Source organism: Neltuma alba, unplaced genomic scaffold (genome assembly GCF_004799145.2).
Source record: "Neltuma alba isolate B1F8T4 unplaced genomic scaffold, ASM479914v2 tig00010837_pilon, whole genome shotgun sequence".
In the NCBI taxonomy this organism is placed as follows: Eukaryota; Viridiplantae; Streptophyta; class Magnoliopsida; order Fabales; family Fabaceae; genus Neltuma; species Neltuma alba.
This window is the reverse complement of record NW_021635637.1, coordinates 210,538-236,604: the sequence shown is the minus strand read 5'-3', so window position 1 is coordinate 236,604 and position 26,067 is coordinate 210,538. Positions and strand designations below refer to the sequence as shown.

The following is a 26,067-nucleotide window of genomic DNA, read 5'->3' as shown; positions in this document are numbered from 1 at the left end:
ACCATTAGAAATCTACAATTGACTCCTAAAACATTCTTCTCCTTTTCTCTCTTTTGGCCATAACCCAGACCATGCTCTCATCCCTCTTTTGTTCATTCCTGGACACATTTCTCTTCTTCGTCGTTCTCCTGACTTCACCATTCCTTCCCACCTTTCCATAATACCTTCCCTAAGGCGTCACAAGAATAAAGTACTGTATATAAAAGAATGAAGCCATTTGTCTCTGCTCATTCACGGATTGTTCCTTGTGAGTGGGTAACGTGTTATAGGAGACTTGTTTTCTTTTTACCAAGTTGTAGATGATTGTGTTGATTTGCTTTTTATCTTTTTCATGTTTTTGCAATAGCAATGGATGCATGTTTAATCTTTAATGTGATTGTTTCAATTTCAACTTTGCTTTGAATTAGAAAGCTATTGTATGCTGAATTTGATGCTCTTGGTTTAATAGAATATATTGTTAGTTTCAGAAAGACTTAGCAAATATCAATATTTGCAGAACCCAACTCTCACAAAAAGCTTCCCAACCATATTCCTCTACCGCCATAACCAAAACCACAGACGCCGGAGATTTAGTCTTTTGATATCACCACTGATATGGTATTTAATTATTTGTTTTCCTTCTATGCTTTGTAGGTTACCAATATATTTGCATTTATGAAAAGTAATTTATTGATTTTTTTTTTTTTAGGTGGTGGAATCCTTGATGACAATGGAAGAATGGGGAGTCCACCAACAAGCAGTACTACCCAAATATCCAAACACTGTGGCTTTGGCGTTTCAGCTTCTCAGATAACATTGTCCCTGCTGATGACACCGACGGGAACGAATGGCGAGGTAGGGAGAATGGTAGGAAAGAAAAGGATGCTGACGAGAGCATGGTTTGGGGGAGCAAAAGAGAAGAATGCTTCAGGCATCAACTGCAGAATGGCGTTTATTTTATTTAACAGAAGGGCTGATAAATATATAACATCAAAAAGTTAAAGGACCCAATAAAAAAAAAAAGAAAACTTAAGGACCTAATTCAAAATAGATTAATTTTTTCCAGATAAAAAAGATTTTTTTTTGGCCCGTTGGACATTGTGGGCCCATTTAGGAAACAACACAAAAATTGTAAAAGAATGACACCAAGTTAAAAAGACAATTCTTTTTTTTTTTAATTTTGCAAATAGTTATCTATTACATTTTTTAGATATTGAGATAAAAACTTAATTAATTTAATTAAAAAAAAGAAAATTAATTAAAAATAGGTTTAATTCTTTTAATAGATACCTACATAAAACGTGTTTATAAATGTTTGTAAAAAATATAATATATTATTAGAATCATTTTTAGGTAAATATATTTTTATCCTATTTTTGAATTATTGTCACTGCTTCAGCAAAGTTAACAGTAGGGCAGACGGGTCTGGGACCTTCTTTCCTTTCATAGGCTGGAGCAAACCTTGCGTTTACATAGCTATGCCCTTTAGTTGCATGTTCAACGTTCAACCTATGTAGGATCGCAATCTCCTGCGAAGTCGGTGCCTGTAGTGATATCCTAAGTCGGCTACCTCTCCCACTCATCAAGGCATACCAGACTATTGCCAAGGGAGATCGGCGGAGTTCTCTATGCCCCTTGGGTGTGTTTGGTATGAGGGATTTGGGAGGGAGGGGAGGGAAGGGGAGGGATTTTAATCATTTCCCTTTGTTTGGCAACACACAAATTTTAGGAGGAGAGGGAAAAATTTTTAAAATTTCCCCTCCCCTCCCCTCCTCAACCTCCCCTCCAAAATTGGGAGGATTTGGAGGGAAAAGGCAATATTTTGTCATATTATGACTATTATGCCTATATTTTGTCATGTTGTAACCATTATGTCTATATTTTGTCATGTTGTGACAATTATGCCCATGCCTTAAATAAAATAAGAGCAAAATTGTTTATATTAAAATATTTTTCCCTCCCCTCCCCCTCTTTTTTTATAAATCCAAACAAGATAATATTAAAATCCTTCCACTCTCCTCCCCTCCCCTTCCCTCCATTAAAATCCCTCCCCTCCCCTTCCTCTCATTGAGCCAAACATACCCTTAAGGCCGGTTTAACAGAATTTTTACCGGCCGGTTTGCTTTTTCACCTGTTAAGCCATGGCACTTGACCAAACAGGTGACCTGTTCACGATCGAACCATTTGGTCGAATCTGATTCTAATAATATGATCTAAAATATCGAGGTTTCATTTATTGTTTGTTAATTTTGGAATTTTCAGTTATTTTTTCTCCAGAACTTTTTTAATAATTTGATTCTTTATATACAAGTTCAATTCAATTAGAATAAGGATTCATTTGGCATGTACGTAGTAAAATATAATGAAAATAACGAAAATATATGCAATTAATCATGCTATGCTTGGCTCGTGTAGAATATATATATGAAGTAGAAAAATGAGTTGTATATATTACCTCCGGTCTTTAATATAAGATTTTATTTGATTTTTATTTTGGTTATAAATATAAAACCCCAATCCATTTTGTCTCTCATATTTATATTTTTTTTTCAAGATAATCCTTTTAACAATGGTAATTATAGTCAATATACTTAATTAGTAAGGATATTTTAGGAAAGACAACACCTATTTATTACAAATAACTAACTTAACTCTTTTCTTAATTCTCTCAACTTAGTCAATTAACTCTTATAATTAGGACCAGAAGTAGTATATTACTTGTCATTATATATGAATAATATAATTTATTGTAGATCTCATATTGCGTTTTTTATTCACTTTGACTCTGAGCTTCTTTTTTTTTTTTTTTTAATGAATAATGGGGATAGGGAAGAGACAAGCATGAACATGGATGGGACAACATTCAATATGAAGTGATGTCAACTGATCAATTGGGCTGTGTTTGGAGAATAAATCACCCAAACACCCACCCAAAAACCAAAACCATGGTTTTAGCTCGAAAACCATGGTTTTGGAAAAAGCAAATTTTTTTTGCTTTTGGAGGAAAAAAGAAAAGTGTGAGAGCCTATAGGATATATATCTTGTTATTTTTTTTATAAACATATTTAATCTTATATTTTATAAATATATATACATATTAATTATTTATTAATTATATTATCTTATGTATTATTAATTATGTTAATAAAAAATATATTATTAACAATTTCATTCCTTCAAATTAAAATATATCATAAAATCTATTTTTTCTGTAATTATCATATTAACTTATGTCTTTTTTTTAGTAATTTGTATATATAAAAAGTGCTTCTGATAACAACTATCCAAACACTCTCACTTCTCAAAATCACTTTTTCATAAAATCTATTCTTTCCAGAATCTATTCTTCCCAGAATCTATTCTCCAGAATCACTTTTCCAAACCACGGTTTGGTTTCATCTAAATACATCCCAAATTTATATAATGAAAAGCTATTCAGATGGTACATTCACTGAAGGGAAATTGATCCCTTTTGGGACTATTGAGATCAATCCCAATTCTTCAATCTTAAATTATGGACAAGTAAGTTCTTAATTATCTTGTAATAGTATATTGATTTCTAGTTTAATCCAGACGAAAAATTTAGTTAGAAATTATATTAGGCATTGTTTTGGTGTTTTCTTGCGTCATTTTTCTGTTATTGCATGTTTTGCCCCAATTTATATCATCTTCATTACTCTTGCAATACTTTCTCTAGATATTAATTAGTTACTCCAAATTCAGTAAAAATCTCAAAGACGAAGAAATCATGTATGTATTTATTCCACATATGAGGCCTTATTCTTATTATAATCTATAATAATTAATTTCAACAAATTAAATATGATTAGATCTACCTAAACACAACCAATTGGGAGATCACAAATCAAAACCTGGGAGTGATTCTTTAAAGTCAGTTGCCCTATAATTCATAACCCATGTCCAATGCAACTTTCCACAGGCTTTTGTTTTACATGGGTTCTTAAGTTCTTTTATTTATTTATTTTTCTGGACTAATAAAGGAATATATGATTTATGATAATATATATATTGAATAGAGATTATTTGAAGGGCTAAAAGCATACAGAACAAACGATGGTGGGATTCAAGCATGAACAATTTATTCATGCTGTCAAACAAGTTGTTCTTGCAAATCAACGTTGGGTAATATAATATACTATAATATTAATGCTTAATTAATTCTACTTTCTTTTACTTTCCTCATATATATAACTTCTTAAAAGTTTGATGATTTTTTTTTCAAAAAAAAAAGTTGTATATATAGTTTCGCTTGATCTTTAATTTAGTCTCTACTTTTAGAGTGCTGATATATTTTGTTCAAATTTATTGATGTAACTATTCATATCTTGTGTTTGGAGTTTTGGCATTCTAATTATCGTTTTCTAATCTCTAATTGTTTTTCATTTTTTACTAACACAATATCTTGTGTTTTGAAAATTTTTTTAATTTTTATATGTTAAAAGGAACACGAATATACAATCACATTGGTAGTATTGCTATCTTAAACCCAACAATACTCGAATTTGATCGCATCAGTAGCATCATATGCTACCTCTGATCTTTAATATAAGACCCTGTTTGATTTTTATTTTAGTTCTAAATATAAGACTCTAATCCACTTTGTCTCTCATATTTATACATTTTTTTTTCAAAGTAGCCCTTCTAATAATGATAGTTTTAGTCAATACACTTGATTAGTAAGGATATTTTAGGAAAGACAACACCTATTTAGGACAAATAACTAACTCAACTTACTTCATTAATCTCCTCAAATTAGTCAACTGGTTCTTATAATTAAGACCGGAAGTAGTATCAAATAATTATGTCAATATATGCTTCTTATACGCAGATTTATGTCTTACATTAATTTCAGATGCCTCCTTATGGAAAAGGATCATTGTACATTAGGCCTCTGTTATTTGGAAGCGGATCAGTTACGAGTATTTCACCTGCACCAGAAACCACCTTCTTAATATACACTAATCCAATTGGCAATAAATATAAGGTGAGATTTATTATGGGTTAATTAATCCTTATAGTTTCAACGAACTTTGAATTAGGTCCCTATAGTTTTTTTTCTTTTTATTAGGTCCTTATACTTTTACCTTTTTTTAATTATATCCTTGTATTTATTTTTCTTTTAATTAAATCCTTATAATTTCACTAAATTTTTAATTAGGTCCATGTAGTTTTAATTTTTATTTATTAATTAAATATAAGCTTAATTAAATAGATTAATACTGAAATATAGAATATTAATAATTAAATTAAATTAATAATTATGTAATAAAAAAGTAATAGAATTAATTAATTCAGGAAAATTTTTTAGAACAATTAATTTTTTTGCTGAAAAAATTAAAATCATTATAATAATTCAATATCTTTAGAATATTATTGTTTATAAACTAATATTAAATAATATATACTATTTTATGTTTATATAATAGTACTATTAGAATTTATAAAATAAAGAATAAAAAATTCAGGGACTTAATTAAAAATAGGGTGAACTTATAAAGACTTGATAAAAAGAAAAATAAATACAAGAACCTAATTAAAAACAGGTGAAAGTATAAGGACCTGATAAAAAGAAAAAAAAACTATAAGGATTTGATTCAAAATTAGTTGAAACTATAAGGAGCTGTGGATTAATTATCCCATTTATTATCTCCAATAATGATTCGGTAAACTTTAATTTGATTTAATTAATTATAAACATTGGTTTCATTTGTTAAGATGATGAAGCTTTAATAAGAACATCGTTACTTGTGTTTTTTTTTTCTTTTTATTGGGTATATGAACTAATATTTATAATTGAGTAAACTGAAAGAACTCAATAAAAAAAAAATCACAGAGAAATGATTAAAAATTAGTTAAAATTATAAAGACTGACAAATTAATTTTCTTTTACATTTTTTTAGTATCGATTACTTCCTTTCTATTAATGTATTTTCATGTATGGAACAGGGACTCGGTGATATGTATTTGTTAATTGAAGATAAAGTTGCTCGTGCTATTTCCGGGGGAACTGGTGGAATAAAAAATATAAGTAACTATTCACCTCGAAGCATATACTCCTCTTGTCTTTAATATAAGACTTATTTAACTAATTTGATTAGATTAAAGAAGTTATGTATGTTAGTTAATTATAAGAAATGTGACACGTTTTTCCTAAAATACTATAATCATCTTTCTTAATACCTCATCATCTTCTTCTACTTGATTATGGTTGAGGGAGTATTCATAGGGGTAATTTAGAAAAAATTAATAAATATGAGAAATGGGTCTTATATTTAGGATCAAAACCAACTCAATAATTAGATCCTATATTAAGGATCAGAGGAGTAATTCTTTCTTACAACAACATAATATCATCACAGGACTATAAGTAGCTAAGATTAGATCTAGTATTAAATATAATTTAAATTAAAAAAATAAAGTAGTTTTTTAATTTGTTAACCACAAGTAAAAACCCACATCCCACATGTTTGTACTTGTGACCTCAGCTAGACATTGCTACTCCTTTGTGTCTTGTCATCTTGTCATCTAGTCTGTTATGAGTTTCACACAGAAAAACCTCATAACAATTCTGAGATTGAATTTTTTAATTTAGACTTTGCCCGTGACATTAGTTTTTTTGAGGTTTGGCTATGTGTCTTAGAGGAGCACTTAACTGCGGAGACTAAAACTTGATGCTTTATGATCAGCATGATTTTTCAACAGATTTAATAAATCATATTAAATACTGGCGTTGATAATAAATGAATTAAAGTGTAAATTTTTTTCCAAAAGTTTTCATTCAGAGCATCAAGTACCTAGAAGTTTTTTTTTTTTTTTTTTTTTGCGTAAAGTTGCCCAATAAATTTAAAATTGTAACAATAATACTTTATATCATTAAAAATATTAAAGGTCAATGTCACTATTTGAATAGTTAATATTAATTTTTTAATGATAGAAATAATATTACCATGATTTTAAATTTCTAAAACAAATTTGCATCCAAAAAAATTTTTAAATGTTCAACACTCCTAAATAAAAACTTTTAGAATAAATTTATGCCTTAACCCGTGATAAAGAGTTAGCTGGATAACCAATTCCCAAGTTTTACAGCAACCAACCCAATGACATGTAAATTTCTTGTAAGCCGCAGCCGAAGGCAGCCACTTGGTTCTGCTTATCCTCAGCGTTTGAACTTTTGATTGGAAAAAAAAAGACACCGGAGCAATTAAGCTATGATCTGTTGAATTTTACTTTCATTTTTAATATAAAAACTAGTTAATTAATTTAAATAAATTTAAAAATTTATTAAATTAGTTATTTGTTATAAATAGGTATTATATTTTTTAAATTATTCTTACTAATAATATATATTAACTAGAACTATTATTTGATAAAATCTTTAACATATATAATTATTATAAAAGTTATTTTTTAAAAAAAGATTCGAAAGAAAAAATAAATGGGTCTTTTATATCTAAGAACAAATAAAAAACTAAAATGGCTGGTAAAAAAAATTAAAAATTAAAATGAGTGTTATATAGGTAGTAATAATACCATGGCCTGCAGCTTGTTTTTCTTTCTTTATAATTCCCAACGCCTTGTGTTCCTCAGACCAGCCTTGTCTTCTGCCACTGAAGTTAAACCCAAAAATGGCGATCACCTTGCAGACTCCACCCTGTGCTTCTCTGGCAGCTTCATCGTGCAATCAGGTATTTTCTTCCACTCTTTCTTTCAATTTTCTTCATTCCTTAGCTCCTTCTCATTGTGATTTTTTCTGGATTTAACTTCAGCGACGATCTAGATTTTCAGCTGCTGCCACTCCTCCTCTACTCTTCAAATCTCACAGACTCTTCACTCAAATCCGTGCCTCCGCTGGATCCTCTTCCTCTGTCGACGCCGGTAATTGTGATGTTTATCTTCTTGTTCTATTTCTCTTCATCTCTCGTTTTATTTCATTTGCTTAGTATGATATGAATGCCAAGTGAATTTTGCTTTCAGGTCTGATCACTGAATTGGATGCTGTGTCAGGCTTCAGTGAGATAGTTCCTGACACTGTCATTTTTGATGACTTCGAAAGGTAGATTTGTTTTTCCATCTCGTTTCCCTCCTCCTCCCTGGTTGATAACTATGGAATGCAGAGGAGTGTTTATTCAGATCACTTATGTTTGATTGGGTTATTTTTTACTGATGAATTCACATAAAGGTTCCCCCCTACGGCTGCTACAGTCAGTTCATCGCTTCTGCTTGGTATATGTGGCCTACCAGACACAATATTTAGGGTCAGCTTCTTATCCTTTAAAAGGAGTCAGATTTGAAAATGTTACACCTGCACTTTGGTCTGATTGATTCAATCATCTTTTGCGCAGAATGCTGTGGATATGGCTTTGGCAGATTCTGAGTGTTCCGGGCTTGCTAGTTCTGACGCAAGATGGCCTTGTTTCTTTAACAAGGTGTTTTTCACCATCGTCGCTCACTTGCTACAATTTAGTTTTACTAATTAATTAATTATTTATTTTCAGAAGACCTTGATATATGAACAATTTGCTATCGCATTTTCCGCTGGTAATTCTTTCAAGGAAATGGTCTTGCATTTGTAGGCTTTAGTGAATGTTGGGGGTGATCTGGCAAAACTAGTCCCTGGTCGCGTTTCAACTGAAGTGGATGCACGTCTTGCTTATGACACCCATGGCATCATCAGGAAGGTAATGAATTGATTGTATTTCTTTACAGATGCATATACTCGTCTATCAGTGCATTAAGGAGAAATAAGTACAGGTGAGAAATATAACATCAAAAGTTTGATTTCACTGCTTCTCGAACTCGATTAAATTATTTATAATTTTAATGTTGAAGGCGATAGGGGATTTACTGCCTTCTTTCTGCTGTGCCAAATCAAAGTTCTTGAAAAACAGATGTAACTGTGAGAGGTCTTCCCTATCCTTGACTAGGTGCCATAGTATTTCGGATGTCTATAATGCTGGTATTTTGGGCAAGACAACACAAGAAATTATGCATAGATGTCCCGCTTTCCGCGATAATGAGCATCATGGCATGTGGGCGATGCCAATATTCAAGAGAGAAGTACTATTTTTTTTTTTTTTAAAATTTTGTGTACACAAGTTTTTCAACAGTCTATGAGTCTCGTATCAGCTTAGATGATGAAACAAAAGTCCTTCGTTTTATGACTTCTGAATTTCAACACAGAACTGTGGAATTTTCACTTTCATAACGGTTATTGTTTTGTGTCATGCTGCAATTTAACGCTACTGATTATCAAATTATGCAGGTGCACGACCTTTTGAAGTTGTACAATGATATTAATGTTCCTCCTCAACGCCTATTGTTTAAAATTCCTTCAACCTGGCAAGTGAGTGATAATGCAAATTGGATTTGTTATGATGCCTTGCGGTTAAACTTCATGTGCTATTGGATTTATGGTCTATTTATATATTTATTTACGTTTCATTTTTAGGGAATAGAGGCTGCAAATTTGCTTGAATCTGAGGGCATACAAACACATTTGACTTTTGTTTACAGGTAATTCCAAGAGTGGTCATAGAAACCTAGGATCATAGATGATAATTCCATTCACATTCTCTTATTAACATGAGACTGATTTAGAGAGACCTGATATCGTTGCTTTTCAAAGAAATGATTATTCCGGACTAGTTTTCAATTGGTTGAAGGTTCTTCCGGGTGACACGGAAAGCAACCCTAAACCTAATATTCACGAATGAAGCAAAATGGTCCTTGCAGAATGAAATCTAGAGGATGCAAATCGAAACAAAGCACTAACAAAATTGCTTCACAACATCAAACTATGCCATTTTTCCTTGTTGTTTCATTTGTTTAGCCAAAGGCTGTTGCCTTCCCTTCTCCCAGTATTTGCAGGTAGGGTAAAATGCCTTGGCAGAGCCTAGGCTGATTTGAAATGGTTGTATTGTATACGAGTGCACTGACTTCGTTTTTTCAGACTAGATTCTAATGTCAGCTTTATAGGACGGCATCATGCTCTTTAATTAGACATTTCATGATTATTTTTTTGTTTTCTGATGGTATAAGAAGCACTTAGTTTGACAAAAATCATAGGTTGAGTATCGATATGGGAATTTTCCTCTGGCTCTTTTCCGCAGCTACTAGTTAGTGTATATTATCTAGCATTTTTCCAAGTTGATCCAAGAAATTTTATCTCCCACATACCTAGTCATTTGATAAAATCTGCTTTTTGTTCAGCTTTGCCCAAGCTGCTGCTGCAGCCCAAGCTGGTGCTTCTGTTATCCAAATTTTTGTTGGTCGCCTTAGGGTAACTTCTACCTTTAGTGAATGAGAACAACATTTGCAGGTCTTTGCTTTACTTCTTTTTAATAATGTTATCTTTCAGGATTGGGCACGGAATCATTCAGGAGACCGAGAGATAGAATCTGCCCTAGCAAGAGGAGAAGATCCTGGTTTGGCATTGGTAAGTCATGCGAAATTGATGTTATGCTTTAGCTCTGCTTCAAAAAAAAAATTTTTTTTTTTTTGGGGTGTAAAATCACATCTATGATGTTTGGGAACTCTTAGAAGTAAAGCCTATACTATATCTGTGACATCTAAGTGAAAGTCAGCTACTTTAGTATGACTTGTTGGGATCTTCTTGGTTTACTCAACTGCAGTTATAAGAGTCCGAGAGTAAAAGTAGTAATGACATTCTCTTAGCATTATTATTATTGCAGGTGACAAAGGCTTACAATTATATTCATAAATATGGACACAAGTCAAAGTTGATGGCAGCAGCTGTGCGCAACAAGCAGGACTTATTGAGTCTTCTTGGGTATTGAAATACTCCCCCCTGTGATGTCTGATTTAAAAGTGGATTCAATTTTTTTTTTTTACGAAAGAAGCATAACGTCTTTTGCTGTCTATTGCTCCTTGAATAGGGTTGACTATATCGTAGCACCATTGAAGGTTTTGCAGTCTCTCAAAGAGTCTGTCACTTCTCCTGATGAGAAGTACTCTTTTGTTAGAAGACTGTCCCCTCAGTCTGCTGCTAATTACACATTTAGTGATGAAGAGGTACGAGCTTAGCTCCAAATGCCATGTCACTTATCCCTTTATAAGTTGGAATTTCAGTTTTGGTACTGAAAAATAGGTTTGGTACTAGTATTAATAGGTTTCTTCCCACCGTTTGCAATGTATTGTGTTGATGTCCACTGGTCTTTTTTTCGATGACATGAATGGCACATCAAGAGCAACTTTAAACCGCATGATGCTTGTCTTAATTTTAATCCATTGATTTAGAGCATGGTAGTGAGTCAGATTTTTTTGTCGGCTATTAACAGAACACAAGTGTCATTGCTGAGTGGCACTTCTGTTTGATTGATATGAATGATTGCATATTGACAAAAGCAATTGCTATTGTTTCTTGAGTATTTCATCCTTATGGAACAAATGGAAGTGCCAAGGTGCGCTCTATTTTACTCTTTTGGAGGAGATGGACCATCTATCATGTTCACTTAACCTTTTTCTTTTCCATTTTTTAATGACCGGATCAGTTCACTATTTGAAGAATCAGGGATAATTAACATGGAAAAATAAACCCAAAAAAAAAAAAAAAGAATCTTATTTTATTTTCAATGAATGTTAAATTTGTTTTATGTTAGATTTTATATCTAGTAGAGGACAAGTTCTTCTCACTTTGTTGGCGTGTGGAATGTGTTTTCTTATTTATTAAGATTCGTTTGTTAGGATCATTGCATTACTGAACTGGAAACAGAACCTGAACAACTTTAGCTATCATTCCTTCATGACCTCTCTTTATGCCATCCCAATATCTATTTAGGCTTCCTTAAATTCCTCAATTATTACCTGAAGAACTGCAGAACTTCTGGGCAAATTTTGCATTCATCAATTTACCACTATGGTCTTGAGGAAAAATGTGGAGCATTCTCAACCATTTTGTGTGTGTGTGTGGGTGTGTAGCATTATTTATTTTCATGTTTTAGTTTTTGTGTGCGTGTGTGTACTAATCTAAGTTGGATTAATAAAAAGAAAAATGATCTATATATCATTGACATGAAATTAAGAACTGACAGATTGCTCTGAGATTTTAGTACTGCCCAACTTTGCCAAATAATAAAGTTCCTTTGCTAATTGATATCCATTTATATTCAGCTTGTTAAGTGGGACCAGATGAGCCTTGCTTCAGCAATGGGCCCAGCAGCTGTGCAACTTCTTGCCGCCGGACTAGATAGCAATGCTGATCAAGCGAAGCGAGTGGAGGAGCTATTTGGCAAGATCTGGCCACCCCCAAATGTATGAATTGGATCCTGTCTCCTCACTTCTTTTTCGTCTTCACTGAATAAACTAAACATAAAGGGCCCTGCATGACATCTTTTTTTCGTTTCTTCACTTTAATATCGAAACGCTTTCCTCTGATGTAAATTAAATCCAGTTCCTGGAAAATATTTGTTATCAAAATTTCCTCTTCGTTGTTGTACTTGAATTCCTTTTTCTTTTTTATTAAATTGCGATTTGGAGGCTTGCATTAGAATGCCTCAATTTGGAAAGATAAATGTGATAATGTAACGAGTGCTAATACTTGAGAGAATCACCCTCCAAAAACTAATCATTGCAGTTGGCGGGTTCAAATCTCACATAAGACCCCTACTTCAAGATAATCCTTCTGGTGTGAAACTCATGACAGGTAAATGTTGAAAGAGAGTTAAGGGGTGTTTGGATAGAAACCAAACCATGGTTTCAGAAGTGCTTTTACGGATTACGAAGTAAATATGTGGAGGAGATTACCTCGTTTTGCGGAAAAGTGCTTCTGAAACCATGGTTTTAGGTTTTCCAAACGAAGTAATTATGCACGACTTCTAGTCATGGGTGTCTCTTCCAGGAAATCAACTGATTTGAAATTTTAAATAAAAACAAATAGGAACATCAAGCAAGCCAATAAGCCATTGTGCTTAAATAATTAAACCATTGTCAATTATTATTAAATCTAGGGAATATTAAATATAAGCATATCTTTTAATGAAAGAGTTCAAACGTTATATTAGTGATATACTTGTTAAGAGTGATGTACTTGTGAATGTATTACTTTCGCTGGTAAGAAAAAAAGATGGTATTACTTTCAGCGGGCTAGAGTGACTAAGCGGGACATATGTGTTTATGAGTTAGCCTGAGACATGGGGTCATTATCAATCAATGTCGCCACCATTATCATATCCTTGGCTACGCAGTAAATACATATCTGCCACACCATATGCCTCTGAATGCATAACATTATGTGTCAGATCTACTTCTGTCGCCTTCCAATATCATGGAATGTCCTGAGAATTAGGTATAAATTACAAAAGGATGAACTTCTGCCAACCTTTGTCCTAACCTTCAGAAACGCTCGGCTCATTATTGCACCCTCTAATTAATCTCTCGTCCACATGTACATTGAATGGATCATTAATTATTACTACCTCCTGCCCATAATATAAGATTTTATTTGATTTTATTTTGGTCCTAATATAAGACCCTTAATCTATTTTGTCTATCATATTTATCTATTTTTTTCTAAGATAATCCTTCTAATAATAATCTAGATAACAAACTTGATTAGCAAGGATATTTTAGAAAAAACATCTATTCATCACAAATAACTAACTTAACTAAATTTCTTAATCTCCCCAAATTAATCAACCGGTCTTATAATTAGAAACAAAGATGGTATTATTATTATTATTTTTAGCTTGTATGAGGGAGGCCATGAAGGGCAGCACGATTGTGTCATTTTAGGGCGTCAATTCCTCTCATTGTTTTGGCCAGGAAAAGAACTTGATAAATTTTTATATACAGCAAGTGCTTATGCTTTCCAAACTATCAGTGCTTTAATTTAGTTTCTTTTCATCAATAAAATTTTTTATGGGAATTTCTCCTATTTTCTATGATATAAAATGTATGGAACTGCATAAATTAGTAGATTATATCATTTACTCCTTTTATTCTTTTTACAAGGTAGAGAGAATTTTTTTATCTTATTTATAAATCATTTCATTAAATTTTAAACATGAATGCATTATTTTACTCTTTATTTATTATTATGCATGTTGCTTTGTTTTCTGGTTTTTGGAGAAGTGTATGTACTCTATTCATCTTCTTTTTTTTTTCATAACAAACAACTATCATCTTTACCTTATCTCTATTTATAAGAAACATTTACAAGATGTCTTAAATTTTCTTAACTAGTTAGTTACCTACTTTATCCCCATTAATTACTTATTTTAATATTTAATGTATCTATTATCTTATTTCTCAAAATATCATTCATTCATTTCCTTGTTCTCTCTTATACCCTCTCTTCCTTATCAATACAAGTATTTTTTTAGGGGAAAAAACTTACATTTTTATATATTTATTGTCTTTAACTAATTTTAATTTACTTTTTGATCCACATTGATTCAGTCAAATATTTCTTATAAAAAAAAATAGATGAAATATTAAATATGAATTTATTAAGATTTAAGACACATTTAATGAAATTTAATATTTTTCTTAGTTGTTGTTAAGCATATTGGAAGTGACTTGTTTTTTTGATATTATCATCCAGTATTTGACGCTTTTTCTTAATTCTATTACTCATGGCATGCAAACTCGGATCGGATCAGTCAGTTCAGCCAAGAAACAAGATAACCAACCAGGTAGTCAGTCTAGCTGAGCATGTAGATTGGAGTCAAGTTTGTGACAACCATTCTTTTAAAACCCATTTAGATCAAAATTTTCAATTTATTCGAATGATTAACCATGATAGCAAAGAAGAAACCTTAAAATTTTAAGATCGCTATCATGGTTAAAAGAAATAAACTTATATTACGAGTCACATCAATTGTTAACTTGGGCCTTGGACTTTCAAGGTCCAGAAATATCATACAACCGTTAGCCCAAATCAAACTTATACTTCCAAACACACGAACTAATAAAACATTTTAATATAAGTCATGGAGCCCATTAGTCAAAAGGCAACACTATCAAATGAGAATAATACGCAAAGTCTTAAATATCTTTAGCCTTCCAATGACCTCTCATATCAGATAGTAGTAAAAGTATTAATTTACAGCATTAGAGTATATGGGCCCTATGTGGCAATATATAACAAGTCAGCACATAGAACAAAAGCAGGGAGGCTATACAAGCTATACTAGCACACTATGCCTCCGGAGCCTTCCCTGATGGGCCACCACCTGAACTATCACCTGAAGATAGTAAAAACCACGGGGTGAGACAAACGCTTCAGTAACCAACTTTCCAACTCATCATATATACTAACACATGCTCGTGAGGTGTCAAGTGGGACAGTTATTAATTCTTGAAAACTTAGATATATAATTTCAACCATCCAAACCCTCACTATGGGGGTTAACACACAAGCCACATAAGTCTATCCCTCACTATGGGGAATTAATCAGACATATGGGCCTATCCCTCACTCTAGGGACGAATAAGAAGCCACAAAGGCCTATCCCTCACTATGGGGGACGAAGGAAGAAGCCAACCAATGTGCACCAATGGCGGCCTTACCACGTGGTAAAATAGGGCTCAATTCAAAATCCAAATGACAACCAATCATTCACAATATAACAAAAATATCTCAATCTTTTTTCAGTGTAATCCATAAGATATAAATCATATATCTTTTCAAACTTCTCCATCATAATTCCAAAAATCCCACAAGACAATTTTTGTAGCTCAAAAGTTATAATATATCTACTCGAGTTCCAAATAACAAATACTATTCTAAAATAGCAAGATACTCACAAACAACATATTAGCATATATATAACAAGTGGAAAGTAGTTACCTCTCGCCAAAACAATACTAAGGATTACCACAAGGTCAATCCTTTGCTCAACCAATAATTAATCTACACAATTAATATAACCACATATTAATATAAACTAATTAATTAGTTAAACTTCTATATATTAGTTAAATTTCTAATTTAATTAAATTTTTATTCTAAATTCCCGCAACTCTCATAACCCAAAAATTATTAAGCATTTTAGAAATAACTTAAAATTTCTAACAAGCCAAATTATTTATTTACCACCTCCAAATTATTTACCTTAATAAAAAAGATTTTCCATAATTTCTAAATATAAAATTATTATGTTCTAAATTCTAAAAATCCCATTTTAAGTTTAAACCTCAAAATCAAACTATCCAAAAATTCAATAATATTTCAAATATTTATAAATAAATAATCTAATCAAAACTTTAATGGTATAACTACCATATACATGTATTTCCGTAAATAATAAACTCTTTAGCTACCATAATTATTTTAAAACCTCCAGCCATCCAATAAATAAAACTAAACCGATTAAAATCTCAATAATATAGCAAACAATCCAAATAAATTATTTAACTTGAATTTAATCGGTAAAAATATGATATATCCCATAAATAACAGATTTTCAACTACATAAATTAATTTAAATACTAAAACTAACAAATAGAGAAATCTGAACCGATTAAAATTAACAATTCATTTACTTCTAAATTTCTATAGTTATCTTTTGTCAAAACTCAATACTTATATCATATATAAGTCTCAAAATTTTCTCTAATCACTATAGTAATAATATAAATAGAAAACTTAAAATATACAGGAAATATTCATACAAAAAGTTTAATAAAAGAAATAATTTTATGTACTTAAAATATCTTCAAAGCTTGCCTTCTCCTTCACCGGTACGCTCCTCTCTCTCACGCACACTCCAACTCTCTCTCTCTTTTCTTCTTGCGCCTGCCAGGGGGAATGAATTGCTGGGGGTGTATTTAACACCCCCCTCCCTGCACATTTATTGTGGGGAGGGGATTTTCAAACTTAACCCCCAACGCCCACTCCCCCCCCCCCAACTTTTCACCGAAATATCGGTGGAAAGTTGGACTTTTTTTTAATATAAATATTATAATATTATATTATTTTATATTATTTTTTTATTTTTTTTTTGAATTTTTTATATTAGGATATTATAAGTTGACCTAGAACCGGACCAACCCGGTTAACTCACCTGGTTTGGGGAATTAACCTAGTTGTTTTTTTTTTTTTTTGAAAAGCTATTAGAGCCAAAAACTACTTTTTTCCTCAAGTTATTAATAATTATTAGTTTAGTGATTAATAGATTGTAAGTAAAAATATTTTGTTATCATATATCTATTTTGATATTTTACTAAGATCAATGTATAGTATGTTTTTAATATGATACTATGATATCAATTTGTCAAAGGAATTGTAAAAAAACCTGTTAATATATAATTATTTTGTTTATAATTCATGATATTGAATTAATATTTAGTTTTTAGATAGTATGATGAAAATTTAAGTTTTTTTTTTTTATTTTCCACTGGTTTTGATCCAGGGTTGACTCTAATCTAACCCACTAACCCTCGACCCACTGTCTCGACCAATCTTATTTTCAATATTTTGCTATTACTAGGTATCTAAGCAACTGTGGGTTTGGTGTTCATAGCTTCTCCTTCCTAAAAAAAGTCTTTATAAATAAAATTAAAGGAATATATACATAATTAAATTATGTAACAATATGAATTTATGGGGTTCTCATTCAGTGTTGCATAGCAATAATGAGCACCATATGCTCATAATTGTAATGCAATAGTCTATCCAAAATCTAATTATGGATGATTTATATTTAAATTTTTAATATGCAAATTTTCAATAATAAATTTATCTTTTTAAATAAGTACAAGTTATAAGATTATTTTTATTTTAAATTTTGAATCTATTAAAAGAGAAAAATAATTAAAATATATATAAAAAATTAAATCCAATTTGAACCATCCAAAATCAATCTAAATGGTCCAAATTGTAATGAACACTCTATACTCATTATTGTGATAAGCATGTACTGTACCAATGTACGCATGATTTATTCAAGAACCAATTGGTGCTCATCATCCTAATAAGCTAAACTTATTAAATTTAGATAATTTATATTTGATTTTAACAATCTAGATTTGAAATCTTTAATTAATTATTTTTAAATACAAAACTATTTTTGAAAAAAGACAGTTAAGAGATAGTTTCCATTTTATGTTTTATACATATTAAATAATTATTTTAAATAAATAAAAATAAAAAATTCAAATCTAAAATGAAATATAAATAATTCAGATATAATAAACTTAAAGTACTGGTAACTGAGTATAGTCCTCCTCCCTCCCTACATGCACATGCTTGCAACCTTAAATAATTTACGACGAAACCTAACCGAACCAACGGATGGCATGGATCTTGGTGTATAATTGAAACCGTAAAATATGAACACGCATGAAAGAACTCCAACCAGGGAGGGGAGTCTCCAGTTCCTCACACATGACGAGGTGGCCTCAGTGTTCTTTGGTCTCAACGAACTTTGACTAATTCAATTGCGCATCATTTTCCTTTGCTCGTTGGCTCTTCCATCCATCTCTCTCAAAATGTGTGTTGTCAGATCCTCTTTGGACTTTTGGCCGAAAAAACAAAAGATCCTCTTTGGACATTCAGTTTCCTTCTCTTAACAACACACAACGGGAAAGCTCAAACTGTAAAACAAAAATTTCAACCACAGGGACACCGATCCAACCCTCTCTTTTGAGTTTTGACCAATGTTGTGTCCATCAAAAACTTTAAATAATTCTCTAAAAGTTTTAAGTCTTCAGTCCTCTGATTGTTTCCAAGTTTCGGTCAACGGGATTTCCTAGCTAATGACCCAGAAACTGAAGAGTTATCACGAACTGCTTCACATTTCATCACACACGCGCGCGCACACAATGAAATGGCTGAATAGGCAACCCCGTAACTCTTAATTTTAAAGATAAACACGTATAACTCACGTGCTTAATATAAAAATTAGATAACTAATTTAAAAAGATTAAAAAAAATAATTTAATTAGTTAATTATAATAAACATATGTTGACTTTTCTAAATTACTTTATTTGATCATAGACAATAAAATTATATATTAGTGATAACTTTATAATCAATAAGGATATTTTAGAAAAATTAGTATAAATTTAGGAGACAAAGTAAATTAAGATCTTATATTTATAATTAAATTAAAATTTCAATTAATTTTAATGTTAAGGACCCGAGGTGGGATAACGTTTTCAAATTTGAGGGGGAGCCCATGTTATCCATTAATTTGGAAACAACTCCATCTTGCTTTGCTGTCCATGGCAATTTTTTAAAAATTATTGTTATAAACCCACGTCAGTTCTTTAGTATAAACATTAGATAACTAATTTATATATATAACATATTAGTTAATTAAGTTAGTTAATTGTAATAAATATGTATTGACTTTTTTAAACTACAATATTTAATCAAGTGAATTGAAACAACCCCTAGCTAAAAACTTTATTAATATGTAAATCAATGAAAATACTTTAGGAAAAAATTTAAATCCATGAAACAAAATGAATTTATGTTTCTTATCTAGGACCAAGTCTTATTTTTCAATTAACTCTTATATTAAAAATGAAAAGTAGTAGCTAATACATTGGGAGGGAAAAAAATCAGCAATTGTTCCCTTAATCCTTTTTATAAGATTCTATTAATTAAATTACGCGACTTTAAAAAAGAGTTAAAATTAGTTAAAAACAACAAATATGTAAAAATTAGATGTGTTTTTTTTTTCAAGTATATCCTTATTTAATGAAAAAGCAAATAAAATAGAACAATACTAGTGATGATATAAAGGATGAAAGAGAATGAAACGTGAACATGAAGAGAGAGAATATAAAATTAATTAGGAATAAAATTAATAAAACCATATTTAATGTTCAGACAATCTTCAGTAGAATCTTATAAAAAGGACTAAATCAATTTAAATTTTAAGATCTTATAAATAGAACTGGAGGGAGTAATAAAAAATACGCTTAGTCTATGAGTGCACTGTATAAGTTGTATGGAGTCTACAAAAAATAAATCATATTGTCTGTGATATTTCTAGATAATGTGTAAGAAATTTATATTAATATAACTATACATATAGTAATATCCTCTATTTAAGTTCGAAATAGAGATCAAATGTTAAATTAATAGAATTTCTTATTAGCTGAATTGCATGCTGGTGGCCACGTTTTTCATATATAAAAATAGTGACTCTGATTTGTTCAGATAATAAATCTTGCAAGCAATCTATAAGCCTGTTTGGTATGATAGGACGTTCTGGGGTTCAAAAGTAAGGTTATAAGTATGATAAGCAAGTTTGTAAACTTGAAAGCTTTTCTTCACAATTTTTAACCAATTTGACTTGTAGATCAAAATTTATTACTTATGATTTATACAAAAGTGGTTTTTTGAAATTAAAAGATATTTTTACCTTTATATTTATATTGTTTTTATGCTTCTCTCTAAATATTTTTTGTGCTTCCCAATAAGTTTTTAGTTATTTATTTTTAATATTCTCTTAAGATAAAATAATTTTTAATAGTTTTCATAATATTTTTAATTTTTAATATTATTTTTTTGTTTTATATTTATATAAATTATGTAGGTATATCATCCAATTAATTATATAATATTGTTTAGTTCAAAAATTTTCACATTACTATAATTTTTAATTTAAATATATTTTATTCATTAAATATAACTTCTTCCTATTATAATAAGTTAAAATTATTACATTTTGTAAGATCATATTTTTAATCATTTTTGTTATTTAATAAAAATCATACTTATTTTGATTATTTTACAAACTAAATTTACTTATTCTATCCTACTCTAAACAATTTTTTTACTTTACAAATTAATTTTTATAAAAATCAATCCAAACATAAATCATATTATCCAATCTGATTTTTATCATCTAAAAATCAGATTAAAAATAAACTTTTTTTTTCTTTTTACCGTTAATCTTAAACTACCCTACGTCGATATCGATTTCACAAATGATGGCTAGAAACTGATAAATGCTTTAAAATTCGAATTCTTGTTCAGCGCTCAAAGACAAGGCCAACTAATGCTGGCTGTCCCTTTTTGCCAAAATAATCACGTTTGCCTGGTAGCCGACAAGACAACACAAATGGTGAAAAAGAGCCGTTCTTTCCTTGGGTCCCCACCTTCCCTGGATATTCCAATCCAATCCCTTTCCGGCTGTTCTCTTTGCTCTTCACTATTCACTCTCCAGTCTCCACTCTTCACACTACGCCCCTTCTTCTTCCTCCTACCTCTTTTGATAATGTAACAACTCAGAAAAAGAAAGCAGAAGCTTGCCGCAATTTCTCTTTGAAATTTGTCAACAATGGCTTTCTCTACTTCTCTATTGCTCCGCCTCCTCTGCGTTTGCTTTCTTTTGAGCTCGTCTTCTGCCCTGGACGCTTTTGTTTCCTACGACTTTGTTGTCTCTTACATTACTGCCTCTCCTCTTGGAGTCCCTCAACAGGTTCGTTTTCTGAGATCTAACATTCCCTTCTTATGATTTCACTTGCTATTTTTACTTCATCCTTTCAAGTGGGTGTTCTTACTTTTGCTTCAGTCTCACGGGATTCGCTCTGAACGTTCTAAAGTTTCAAACTTTACTTGTAGTTGCAGATCTGCATTGTGTGATTGTTGAAGTTGAACTTAGAGTGCCATTATGTCTGACCAAATTTTGCAGGTTATTGCTATCAACGACAAGTTTCCTGGTCCTACTATTAACGTGACCACAAATAACAATGTTGCAGTCAATGTTCGGAACAAGTTGGACGAGAGTCTCCTCATTCATTGGTACGAAACTGAACTTTAGCATCTGAATATGCTCACAAACAAAATGCTGAGGAGCATTAGCTGAATTGATTTTTATGGATGAGACAGGTCTGGGATTCAGCAAAGGCGAACATCTTGGCAAGATGGAGTTCTTGGAACAAATTGCCCCATTCCTCCAAAGTGGAACTGGACATACCAGTTTCAGGTGAAGGATCAGATTGGAAGTTTCTTCTACTTTCCATCATTAAATTTTCAGAGAGCAGCTGGTGGATTTGGGGGTTTCATCATAAACAACAGAGCCGTCATTCCTATTCCTTTTGACACTCCACATAGTGACATTGTGATTTTCATTGGAGATTGGTATACTCGGAACCACCCGGTTAGTGTTGGCTGGTTTGCTCATTCATGCATTTATTTACCCGCTGATTACACACTGTGGCCTCTCTGTTTGTTACTGATTACTAGTGTGACGTTGAAATGTAGGATTTAAGGAAGGACCTTGATGCAGGAAAAGACCTTGGGATGCCTGATGGTGTTCTTATCAATGGAAAAGGCCCTTATAGATATAATGATACACTTGTTCCTGATGGCATTGATTATGAAACTATTGAAGTCCAACCTGGTGCGTTCTTGGAAGATATCTATTTTGAATCCTCTATTTTATGCCTCTCAATATCAGTCATTTGGTGAATGGAGTACTGGCTCAACATATGTGTGTGTGCTACTTGTGGTACTTAATATAAGAGCTAGTTGGGGGTTGAGTTTGGTCTTAAATATAAAACTTCAATTTACTTTGTCTCTCATTCTCCCCCCAGAATATCCCTGCTGATTTATGAGGTTCCCACACTAAAAGGTATTCTAATGCATATGATTAAATATAACAGTTTGAGGAGATCAACACACCTTTGTGACAAATATTCAACTTAACTGATTTTTTTAATGTTTCAAATTAGTTATCTAATTCTTATATTAAGGATTGGAGGAAGTATATAGTTAGGTCATTATGTAGTGTTGTTTTGTACTTGGAGTTTATATGTACCACTGTCTTCAGAGAGCAAGGTGAATTTAGTAATATCAACCATGTATTTAGCTTTGGGGAAAATGTAATTTACCTTTTTAATCTATAAGCAAAAACTTCTCACATTTTTAAAGCTAAAATATTCTTCTCTCAATAATCACCCTGAAGGATTTAAGCCCTTTTGTCCTTTTTTCTGAGGTAATGCCTCTGTTAATGGGGTTACTGAGAATTGAGCAGGAGGGTTTAATTCCTGATTAATGATAGTTGATGGTGATTTTTTTTGGGTTTCAAATAATTTCATGATGCGTGCACAAATGATTTAAAGTTGACAACAGATAATTGCGATTTTCCCTTAATTTTTAACTGGCTGTGCTGCTTGAAGTTAAACTGACAACATCCCTGAATTATGAATGTATAACGGTAGGAGGGTTGGTAACTTGAAGTTACAACCTTATTGATGATTTTTTTGGGCCAAGATTGATTATTCAGTATGTTGAATGAGACACTCCGTTAATGTTGAACAGGAAAGACTTATAGGCTTCATGTCCACAATGTTGGAGTATCAACAAGTCTGAATTTCAGGATCCAGAGTCATAACCTACTTCTAGTAGAAACTGAGGGATCTTACACAGTGCAACAGAACTACACCAGCTTAGACATACATGTGGGACAATCTTATTCTTTTCTGCTAAGTACAGATCAGAATGCAAGTACTGATTACTACATTGTAGCAAGTGCCAGGTTTGTAAATGAATCACGGTGGCAAAGAGTTACCGGAGTTGCCATCCTTCACTATACCAATTCCAAGGGAAAAGCAGCTGGTCCTCTTCCAGATGCTCCGGATGATCAATTTGACAAAACATTCTCAATGAACCAGGCCAGATCCATCAGGTTTCTGAATGACTTAAAGTTTGATTAGCTGCATATGCCTCAAATCAGAGAACTACTTGAAAAAATTGCGTGAATTAAAGTTTAATGATCTTCTCATTTCATTTTAGTTTTCGTCTTTGATGTCATCCTCATGTTAAGCCAAGCCTCTTGGAAGAGATGAGTGATATGACATAATGTGAAACTGATGTGGCGTTAAGTGTCTTGTTTGATGACAATAAATCACAGCATGACAGCGTACCATACCATTCAAATTAACTACAACATCATACCATTATGGTGCTCTATCATGACAAAACTAGGCGATGAATAGACACTTACCAATCACATCAACTACCATGTCGCTCATCTCTTTCAAGTTTCAATAGGCTTAACAAGAAGACAATATTGATGGAAGACTAAAATGAGTCTTCAAACTTGAGAAGAACAAGATAAAACAAGGTGCATCTTTTGAAGACTTGATTGTATATTGTTTTAAGAAATAGAAAATCATTATTGGTACTTACTTTCCAGAATTCTGTGATTATCTGGGCAGATGGAATGTATCAGCAAGTGGGGCTCGCCCAAATCCACAAGGATCTTTCAGATATGGTTCCATAAATGTGACTGATGTTTATGTGATAAGAAATAAGCCACCAGAAAAGATTAAGGGGAAACGGCGAGCTACGCTCAATGGAATCTCCTATGTCAATCCTTCCACTCCAATCAGGCTTGCTGACCAGTACAAATTGAAGGGAATCTACAAGCTTGATTTCCCCACCAAGCCCCTCGCAGGACCACCTCGCACAGAAACATCAATTATCAATGGAACTTACAGAGGATTCATGGAAATCATACTGCAGAACAACGACACCAAAATGCATACCTACCACTTGAGCGGATATGCATTTTTTGTTGTCGGGTATTCACAACCTTCAACTACCTACTTCATGTTTTCATTTGGTATCGTCCATTGGTGACAGAGTGTTTAAAAGAGAAAAATGCATACTTTTTTTTCTCCCATATGCTGATAATAAATAACACTACAATTGTGAGATGGTGCAGGATGGATTATGGTGAGTGGTCTAATAATAGCAGAGGAACATATAATAAGTGGGATGGAATAGCTCGAACTACAACACAGGTTTTCTTCATCCTAGGCACTAAAGAGTTTTATGGATTTTGTGCAAGAGCATTATTATGATTCTCTACAAGTTTTGATCTTATATTTGTCTTCATGAAGGTATATCCTGGAGCATGGACAGCAATTTTAGTGTCTCTGGACAACGTGGGAGTTTGGAACCTGAGAACTGAGAATCTTGATTCATGGTATCTGGGTCAGGAAACCTATGTACGGGTTGTGAATTCTGAGCACACCAACAAGACTGAGTTGCCCGTTCCAGACAATGCCCTTTTCTGTGGCACCCTAAGTAAATTGCAGAAGTATGTCCCTATCAATCATTATGATCTCATTAATTTTCCAACTAGTTTTAAGTTTTAAAGTTTAGGAGTAAGTTCTGGTCTCTTTTTGCAAGATTCATGCGTAATTATTTATTTCTTCAATCATAGAGTATTTACTTTTCAAAGTTCCTGACTTGCTACTCGTCAGCGTCAGATCATACACACTTGTCTAACAAATTCTTTAAAGTTGTCAAGTTTCTTTTTGGCCAAAATTTTGTAGTGGAGTTGAATGTAAAGGTATTTGGTATTAGAGTAATAATATGATACCAATGCTTTGTTCTCAACTTCACCAACTTCACAGATTCTCAAATAGCTGAAGTAGTATCTATGTTTGAGGGGCCAAAAATGATGTCTCCTCTTTAATATTTTTCCCCCTCGTGCTAAAGTTTGAAACTTCGAATCTTTTGTTTCAGGCCACAAGACATTTCTTCCGCTCCATCATGTATCAATGAGAATAGCAGGAAGCTGTTCTTGGTTTGGCTGATATTTGTAAGCGGCTTATTCTTCGTTTTCCAGTGATCCTACTTTCTGGAGAATCCTTTTGGTGATGATTTTGGTTGAGTTTCTTGCAACTGAGTATGTCAGCGTTGTGGTAATTATGACTTTGTATTCATCTGGGGTTTCTTTGATTGTGATTAGGACCTGGTTATTCTTTTAATGCCTGTAATTTAATTTAGGTCTCCATGACATACACTTTAATCAAATTATCATTAGTACATGCTCGCAAATGTGGTTTCAACTTCCAACCAATCAATGATCTCTTCGGATCTTCACAGGTTTGAAAATATCAGTGTATTTTAACTATGCGGCGTCAGTTATTAAACATAGACTCAGTGTATGAACTATGAAATAGTAATTACTTATTATAGAGCTTTATTTAATAATCAGTAACTCTGTAAATGTTACTGTTTTTTATACAATCAATCTGATCATCGGATCAACATAGAGGGATTCAAGTTAGGTTGCAAGTGAAAACGAGTGATACATTGTTCTCTCATTTTCTGATTAGTAACAAAG

At 31.9% G+C, this 26,067-nt stretch overlaps 2 protein-coding genes and 1 long non-coding RNA gene across 3 annotated transcripts; 2 read left to right on the top strand and 1 right to left on the bottom strand.

The window, feature by feature from the left end:
- Nucleotides 1–399: 399 nt before the first annotated feature.
- On the bottom strand, nt 400–7,688 carry LOC114759376 (uncharacterized). The gene is made up of 3 exons (XR_003741910.1): nt 7,623–7,688; nt 6,547–6,556; nt 400–411 (listed from the first exon to the last, which is right to left on the bottom strand). It is a non-coding gene; the product is annotated as an uncharacterized LOC114759376 (long non-coding RNA).
- LOC114759373 (transaldolase) lies at nt 7,591–12,463 on the top strand. The gene is made up of 13 exons (XM_028948537.1): nt 7,591–7,688; nt 7,770–7,878; nt 7,978–8,056; nt 8,183–8,258; nt 8,346–8,429; nt 8,577–8,681; nt 9,266–9,346; nt 9,452–9,516; nt 10,213–10,282; nt 10,361–10,438; nt 10,695–10,792; nt 10,899–11,034; nt 12,133–12,463. Exons 1-13 carry the CDS (start codon nt 7,629–7,631, stop codon nt 12,277–12,279), a joined length of 1,188 nt encoding a protein of 395 aa, XP_028804370.1. The 5' UTR covers nt 7,591–7,628; the 3' UTR covers nt 12,280–12,463.
- Nucleotides 12,464–21,145: 8,682 nt separating this feature from the next.
- LOC114759377 (monocopper oxidase-like protein SKU5) lies at nt 21,146–25,777 on the top strand. Its single transcript, XM_028948540.1, has 9 exons — nt 21,146–21,402; nt 21,616–21,725; nt 21,813–22,083; nt 22,188–22,326; nt 23,247–23,613; nt 24,146–24,511; nt 24,655–24,733; nt 24,833–25,032; nt 25,464–25,777. Exons 1-9 carry the CDS (start codon nt 21,262–21,264, stop codon nt 25,567–25,569), a joined length of 1,779 nt encoding a protein of 592 aa, XP_028804373.1. The 5' UTR covers nt 21,146–21,261; the 3' UTR covers nt 25,570–25,777.
- Nucleotides 25,778–26,067: the final 290 nt, after the last annotated feature.